At 41.8% G+C, this 8,545-nt stretch overlaps 1 protein-coding gene across 3 annotated transcripts in view; it reads left to right on the forward strand.

Annotated features, from left to right (window-relative positions):
• Mrps9 (mitochondrial ribosomal protein S9) overlaps nucleotides 1–8,545 on the forward strand; it is a 47,352-nt gene that overhangs the window by 15,284 nt on the left and 23,523 nt on the right. For all 3 annotated transcript variants that reach the window (XM_055607699.1, XM_055607718.1, XM_055607708.1), the window contains 2 exons: nucleotides 7,846–7,908; nucleotides 7,988–8,018. In XM_055607699.1, coding sequence (XP_055463674.1) covers nucleotides 7,846–7,908; nucleotides 7,988–8,018 — 94 coding nt within the window. The remainder of the gene's footprint in view (nucleotides 1–7,845; nucleotides 7,909–7,987; nucleotides 8,019–8,545) is intronic.

Below are 8,545 nucleotides of genomic sequence, written 5' to 3' on the forward strand. Positions count from 1 at the left end.
TGTGTGTGTGTGTGTGTGTGTGTGTGTGTGTGTGTGTGTGTGTGTGTGTGTGTGTTGGGAAGGGGAGGGAGCCAGTCATTGAACCTAAACTTTATATGTAACAATTTCTTAACATGTGACATTAGTTTAAAACATCAAAGAATTTTGCCAGTTTAAATTTATACAAATTGGAACTTCAGGTAAGAACTATTTAGAACGCACAAGAAAACGCCCTTTGTTTCCTGTTTCTCTAGCTAATGCTTTCTTTGGATGAATTTAAAACTGGCAGCCATAATTGTAGAATAGATAGAGGTTTTGTACTGTTTTGGCATATGTACATACGTATTGGAGTTTGTTGAACAGTGGTGGATGTAATGAAGACCATGCCCAGAGTCTGATTCTTACATGGAGTCCCTTAAAACACCCGTTAGATGTCAGAAACAGTCAGGTGTTTGGCCAGCAGTGCCATTTGAGGCTTCTCGAAGAATCATTAGCAGAGTTCCAGCTGATAATCCCAGTTTTCTTTGTGTGGAAGATTTGTTATTTCCTAGTTTAAGTAAGTATCTTGAATGTAGATTGCTTAGGAAAATTATGACATTTTGGTTAGTTCTGTAGTAGTTGATGAACGTGGTCCAGTTAGACTTAAATCACAATTTAGAAATGAAGTACCTACCCCTTTTTTAAGATACTTGAGGGACTGAACCACTTACTCTGTCATGACTGCTAACTCCCACCAGCACCGGGAGCCATTGTGCAGTGGAAGTGAACAGCTCATGAGCAGAGCATTTTCTTCCTCACTGTCCTGGATGGGCTTCTGGCTGGCCAGACTTACCTATCATGATAGTGAAATGTTACATTATTTGTTATGCCAATATAGATGTTTTGGAGGAACATAATCTTTATCCTAGTTAAAATTTTTATTTGTGTTGTCACATGAGTTTTTTATCTCAGCCATTTAGATGGATATAACAAAATCTCAGGCTCGTTTTGATTTTCATTTCCTTGATGACTAAGGATGTTGAGCATTTTTTAGTATTTCATCTTTACATCTTTAAGTATTTCACTGCCATTCGATATTCCTCTATCAAGAAATCTGTTTAACTCTGTACCCCATTTTTTAATTGGATTACTTGATTTGTTATATATTCTGGATATTAGCCCTCTGTCAGATATAGGGTTTGTGAAGATCCTTTCCCAGTCTATAGCCTGTTGTTTTGTTCTGAACAGTGTCCTTTACTTTACAGAAGCTTTTCAGTTTCATGAGGTCCCATTTATTGCTTGTTGATCTTAAGAGCTTGGGCTGTAGGTGGGGTCAGGAAGTTGTCTCTTGTGCCAATGGGTTCAAGGCTCTTCCCCACTTTTTCTTCTAACAGGTTTAGTGTGTCTGGTTTTATGTTGAGGTCTACATATGCTGTAGAGGATGTGGAGAAAGAGGAAGCCCCATCCATTGCTGTGGGAATGTAAACTTGTACAACCACTTTAGAAATCTATCTGGTGCTTTCTCAGAAATTAGGAATAGTGCTTCCTCAAGATCCAGCTATACCACTCCTAGGCATATCTCCAAAATATGCTCAAGTACACAAGGACATTTGCTCAACCATGTTTGTAGCAGCTTTATTCATAATACCCAGAATCTGGAAACAACCCAGATGTCCCTCAGTTGAGGAATAGATACAGAAATTGTGGTACATTTACCCAGTGGAATACTACTCAGCAATTAAAAACAAGGAAACCCTGCTACTGCCAATGTCCTCTTTCTTCTTTATCTTCTTGCTAGGCCACAGAGGAGGGCATTGCAACCAGTCCTGAAGAGACCTGATTAAGCTAGGGTCAGATGGAAGGGAGGAGGACCTTCCCTATCAGTGTACTTGGAAAGGGGCAGGGAGGAGATGAGGGAGGGAGGGTGGGATTAGGAGGGAATGGGGGAGGGGGCTATGGCTGGGATACAAGTAAATAACCTGTGATTAATATAAAAAAATAAAAATTATTAAAAAAATGGAAAAGAAAAGGAAACCATTGCAGGCAAATGGTGGGAACTAGAAAAGATTATCCTGAGTGAAGAAACCCAGAAACAGAAAGACACACATGGTATGTACTCACTTATAAGTGGATATTAGACATATAACATAGGGTTATCTTGCTAAAATCTGTACACCTAAAGAAGCTAATCAAGAAGGAGGACCCTGGATAAGATGCTCAATCCTCATTCAGAAAGGCAAAAGGGATAGACCTTGGAAGATGGAGAAAACAGGGAACAGAACAAGAGCCTACCACAGAGGGACTCTGAAAGACTCTACCAGCAGTGTATTAAAGCAGATGCTGAGACTCATGGCCAAACTTTGGGCAGAGTGCAGGGAATCTTATGAAAGAAGGAGGAGACAGAAAGACCTGGATGGGACTGGAGCTCTACCAGGAGAGAGCTACAGAACCAAAAAAATCTGGGCCCAGAGGTCTTTTCTGAGACTGACACTCCAACCAAGGACCATTCATGGGGATAACCTAGAACCCCTACACAGATGTAGTCCATGGCAGCTCAGCCTCCAATTGGGTTCCCTAGTAAGGGAAACACTGTTTCTGACATGAACTCAGTAGCTGGCTGTTTGATCAGCTCTCCCCGCCCCCTGAGGGGGCACCTCACAAAGCCACAGAGGAAGACAATGCAGACAGTCCTGATAGGCTAGGGTCAGAAGGAAGGGGAGGAGGACCTCCTCTATCAGTGGACTTAGAGAAGGGCATGGGAGAAGAAGAGGGAGAGAGGGAGGAATTGGGAGGGGCTGAGGGGGGGGGCTACAGCTGGGATACAAAGTGAATAAACTGTAATAAATAAAATAATTTATTTGATAACAGCTTTTTGTCCTCGACCATATTTATTATTTATTCTTTGTAACAATTACTTTATTTGAAATAACTACCTAAGTGTGGTGCTCACTTGGGCCCATTATTTCTAAATTTAAATAATTATCTTCAGTGTAGGTTGCTTAGATAAAATTTTGGGAGGTGTGCCTGCTGGAGGAATGTGTCGCTGGAGAAAGGCTTTGACATTTGAAAAACTCACCATTTCAAGTTCACCCTCTGCTTTATGCTTGTGGCTCAAGATGCCCACCCTCAGCTTCCTGCTGCCGTCACCAGGTCTGCCACTTGCTGCCACATTTCCCTGCCATGACAGACCCTTATCTCTTTGGAACTAAAAACCAAATAAACTCCTTGTATAAGTTGTTTTGGTTCATAGCGTGGAAGCAGTTGAAGGATTGAGATAATGGTGAGGCTGGACAGAAACCTCTGGAAAGAAGGCTGTTATAGGAAGTAGTATTGCCTAAGGACAGGCTTGGGTTTGGGAAGTGAGAATTGTATATTGGTCTGGGTGCTGCCATAATTTGTACAGTCTATTTAGATGGCTTGTTCACATTAGTTTGCTCACAAATGTCACAGCAATTGGTAAGTTAAGGAACTCTTGTGTAGCCCTAAGTCTGTGGAGACAACAGTGACAGGGTGGGGAAGAGGATGTTTCTTTGACAGAAATGACAGAGCATGGGAGAATGGAGCACATGACACTCCATAATAAGGAAAAGTAACTTGAGCCGGAGGTTTACAGGGGTTGCACTTGCTTTAGTTCTGGAGAGCTGCATGGATGTGTAAAAGGGGGAGTGGAACTGCAGTGTGGCAGACTGTAAGCACAGGCCCTGGCTAGAATGGAGGAACCGAGTGGAAAGAAAACCAGGTGGGAAGTGCTGCTGTAGCAGCGAACTGACCGCTTGGCTACCTCAATGTTTTTATGTGATGGCGGCTCCCGTATATGACAGTACAGATTCTTTTGTCTCCTGACAGAATAAAATTGGAGGCCATATCTTAACTCATATTTGTTGAATACACCTTACCAAGGTAAATAGTTCATTTCTTTGGGAATTTTCTTATTAATTTTACTGGTAAATGGCTGGGTGCCTTTAAAGCCAGTGAAGATGAAGTCTGTACTCTGAGCACGCTGGAAGAGCATATGTCAGGATTAACTCTCAGGTATCAGCTCTGACTCAAGTGGTTTTGGACTGTGTATTGTTACTTAACTGAGGATTCATCTGTAAAACAGAGTAATGAATACATGAGGTGTCCTTAAAATAATATGAGGAATACGATGATTTCTATAAAGTGGAGATTTTGTATTTGTGTAACATTGAGTGCATAGTTGGCACTGCCTTTTAAAGGTATGTTAGCCCTACAACCAGCAGTCAGATCACTAGTGATGGCATCTGAAACACAGGTTCTGTGCTTTTCTGTCTCCGTCCTGTTCTTGTTCATTGCTTCCTTTCTCTGCAGTATAATGAAAGTCAAGGTTTTCCCATTTATAGCACGTAGTGTTCTGCCCAAAACTGTTCCAACACCACACTAACGAAAAATCTTGTTCTTATTCATTATTTATTTAAAAAATGAATTCACTTACATTTTAACAATTGTGCTAAGTGGTAGTTAGGTGAACCCAGAAAGCAACAAAATTATTTTCTCAGTAAAGCCAGTGGGTCCTTTGTTTGCTTCAGAATTTGTGGGGGAAATCTGCATAGAATGCCCATAGGAGCCAAATGGGAGTAATAGGTTAGGTCATGTCAGGACTGTCCTCAGCATGCTAAACAGATGCAGGCAGCATGCTGAGAACCTTCTTTAATATTTGGGATGTTGCTAACTTGACTTACAAATAATTGGCTTGTTTTATTTACCGTTCTCTCTCATTCTATTTTTTTTATCGATTACCCACCTTTTTTATCTTTTAGCTAGATTATAATACTGGGTTTCTCTCTTTAAGGTAGAGCCACTTTTCACTTGAATTTCAGAATACTTCCATCATGCTCTTTGTTCACTTTGTTCTTATGTTTGAAGAGGTGTTTTTAAATTGCCCTCTATCAGTTAACTTTTGTTCTGACCAGTTCACAAACCCCAAAAGACCAGGAGTAACTAGACTCCGCTGTAAATACATGAGGTTCTTTTTATTACAAATGATAAGCTGCAGCTTGGGCCCACACCCCCCCACTGCCAAAGCGGTGGGAGCCGAGAGCCCCGTGCCCAGGTTAGTTGGGTGATTTAAAGATTCTGGTCCATCCCAGCTGGCCCAAGGCAGGGGCAATTCCTGCCTGGCAAGCATCTATTGGTCAAAATGCTACATTTTGAATTGATTGGCTATAGGAAGGTCTCCAGCTCCTATAATGAGCTGGTGTCCCTCCCAAGGGGGATGGGCCAGTTTCCTAGCAACTGTATCTTAGTGGGTGGGGAAAGAATGCAGTAAGGCGGTCCTTCCCCTCAGGGCGTTACTAGACTTCTTCACCCGCATAGTTCAGGCCTTAATAATAGCAGCTAATTTTTAATCTTTTTGGTCTCTCACTTTCTCATGATTTTTCCACTTCTTACCATGCTTGAGCAATATAAAAGTGCGATGGAATTCTTGCGTTTCCGTTTCCCTTTAGGGTTATTCAGTGATCGCGTGATTTAGTCAGTGTTGTGCTTTAAGGTGATGCCAGCGATAGCCTGCTGCTCATTGGAGGATGAATGGCGAGTAAGCTGACAGGCGTACTTAATCTTCTGTGCCTGTGCTGCTGTAACCTGGGCCTTGCCACAGTGCCGAGAGCCTTGGAGCCGCTTTGTGGATGTGAGGACAAGGCCTCACAGATACTTCAGGCCAGCCATGGCTTTCTTCAGACAGGTTGGGTGTGGGGAAATCTTAAGTTTTTGACATTTTTTTTCTACCTTTTATCTTTGAAATGTTCAAATTTCCATGAGATATGTTTATTGAATACATGTTCTTCATATAGTTAAATCTGACAGAGTTTTTCACATTTTCTTTGCCTCTGTGTAGAATAATTTTGAGTGACCCATGGAAAATCAGGTTTTACAAGCTGAACTCCTCAACACTGAAGTAGATGTACCTTTTATGCCAATGTCTCCTACAGTACAATTTTCACTTCTAATATAACAATTCTATAATGTCATTTATGTAAATGGTCTATATTTAAATTTTCCAGATTGTCCTTAGTTGTCTAATTTTTTAGATTCTAGACCCCCTGCTCAGTTGTTAGACACTCTGGAGTTGTGCAGTTGTGCTCACTTCCTCACACTCAGATGTAGAATACATGAAAGAAATCCTTGGCCGGGCTACCCTTTCATCTTCACCCCGGAAGGTGCGCAGTTTCTCCACTGTTGATGTGACTGTCCTTTGCTTCCTTAGTAGTTCCATTAGAACTCTTGTGAAATTAACTTTTCTCTTTTTTCCTAGCACGTAATCTGGAGGTATGGAGGTTTGAATGAAATGTTGTCATAGTGTCTGGCATTTGAACACTTGATGCCCAGTTGGTGGCACGTTTTGGAGGCTTAGGAGATCTGGCCTTGTTGAAGAAAGTGTGGAGGTGGGCTTCGAGAGTTAAAAGACTTGTGCCATTGCTAGTTTGATCTTGCTTCATGCTTGTGGTTTCAGATATGAACTCTGAGCTGTTGTACTAGTTGCCATACTACTAGTTGCCTTACTACTGCCATGATTCCCCCTAATGATGGTGGTGATGGACTTTTATCCCTTTGGAACTCTAAGTCAAAATAAGCTGCCTTTGTCATAGTGTTTTGTCACAGCAATGGGAAAGTAACTAACAAAGTAGGGTAATATTTCAGTCTGAGTTTTCTGGTCCTTGATGACCTGTCAGCAAGGGACTTGGTGATCTTTTCCTGAATTATGACTGACCTGGAAATTGTAAAGTAATGGGCTTTCTACCTGTGCCATCTCTTCTACTTTTATACTTGGTACTGCTTGTTAAGCAGTTTTCTCTTTCTCCCCACTCCTCCCTCTAGTGTGTATGTGTACCTGCCTACTAGACTTACATATTTGTACTCCTGCTTATTGAGTGTGCTGAAGGACATTGTCATTCTTTGTTCAGATTGTCCTGGGGGTGGGGCTGGTGTCATTTGTCCAAGCACTGGTGTAAATGGGAATGAGCCAGGAGTCTTCAGAGACTTGTGTGATGGGAGAGCACAGCTGCAGTGGAGGACTCGTTTGAAAAATGCAGGTTAAAGTCTCAGCAGGACCAGGGTTGGTCAGTTTGGAGTGCGTGTCCAGTGTGAATGAAGGCCCATATTCAGTCCTCCTAATCAAGGTAAAATCTCAGGGTAAAACACCAAGGGAGCCATGGTGGCGCTTGCTTGAGTGGAACTGACCCCAGATGTATGTGTTGGGAGCTCTGTCCCAGCTGAGGGCTGTTGAGGGAGATGGTAGGACTCTTAGAGGCAAGGCCCTGCTAGAAGTGGGTCCCACAGGCTGTGAGGCTGGCAAGCCTTGTCCCCAGCCCTTTAGTCGTTTTTCTCTGCTTCCTGGCCACCATAAGGTAAAAGTCTCTGCCCACTTTCCATCATGATATTCTGCTTCTGCTTAGAGCCAAAACAGTTCATTTGGCACACCTTACTGAAAGGATGAACCAAGATAAATCTGTCCTTTAAACTGTTTGTTTCCAGTGTCACAGTGAATGAAACACAAGCCTGCTTGTTGCAGTGTTCTGCCCTGGCCTGGAGTTGGAATGGTTACCCTTGAGCACAGGGCCACAGGGTTGGAAAGCAGCATCTCTAGTTTGCACTTGCAAAGGCAGACTTCTTGTGATAGCCCATCCTAGGAGTGACACCCGTGATGTTGACACTTGAACACTGTCAGTAGCCAGGTTAATAGTTACCTGTTTTGTTGTTATTTTCCTTTTTAGGGATGTTTAGTGATTTTGCCTGGCCATTTGAACTGATATAACATATATGAAATCCTAGTCCAATATATGGTATACAGTAAGCATTTCATAACTTGGTATAAATTGATGTGTTTTCATAACAGTTCTAATTAACATTTGTATATATATATGTTTTCAGAGAGCTATTGCTTACCTTTTCCCAAGTGGTTTGTTTGAGAAGCGAGCCAGGCCAATAATGAAGGTAACCCGAAATACTTACTAAAGAATGTCTTTTAGGTGTTATACAGGCTGCCTAGTAACACTTTACATTTATTTTACAGCACCCTGAGCACATTTTTCCAAAACAAAGAGGTAAGTTTGCTCAAGACTAAGATGATTCGTTTTGTTTTTTGTTTACTACAGTTTTGGGTTACACATCAGCAGTTTCTCACAGTGGATGTGACATAGGTCAAAAATAATCTATATAATAATTAGTGGCCTGAGTTTACAGATTCTGTGTAGGATATGAAAGTTAGATCAAGTTAAAGCTTGTGTGTGTGTTAATGACACACTAATTACTTGCCTTCTGCATCCCACTCGGCATCTGTAAGGAAGCTTTTGGGGGTGTAGATCTGCTGATGACTCATTCATCTCTCATTTCTGTGAAATCTTCCTGTCCTTTTTTAGAGACATAATTTTACTGAATATAGTGTTAATCCTTTTTGTTCTTCTAGCTCCTTGCCTTAGCCTTCTGTGTAGAGAGGGGTCGCAGGCCTATTCCATTGGCTCCACTCCACTTAAGCCTCTTTCTGTGCTAGTGCTTCATTCATTCTTTTAAAATAGCTTTAAACGTGTGTGTGTGTGTGTGTGTGTGTGTGTGTGTGTGTGTGTGTGTGTGT

The sequence above is a fragment of the Psammomys obesus genome, unplaced genomic scaffold, assembly GCF_907164565.1.
Source record: "Psammomys obesus unplaced genomic scaffold, mPsaObe1.curated_primary_1811, whole genome shotgun sequence".
Taxonomy (NCBI): Eukaryota; Metazoa; Chordata; class Mammalia; order Rodentia; family Muridae; genus Psammomys; species Psammomys obesus.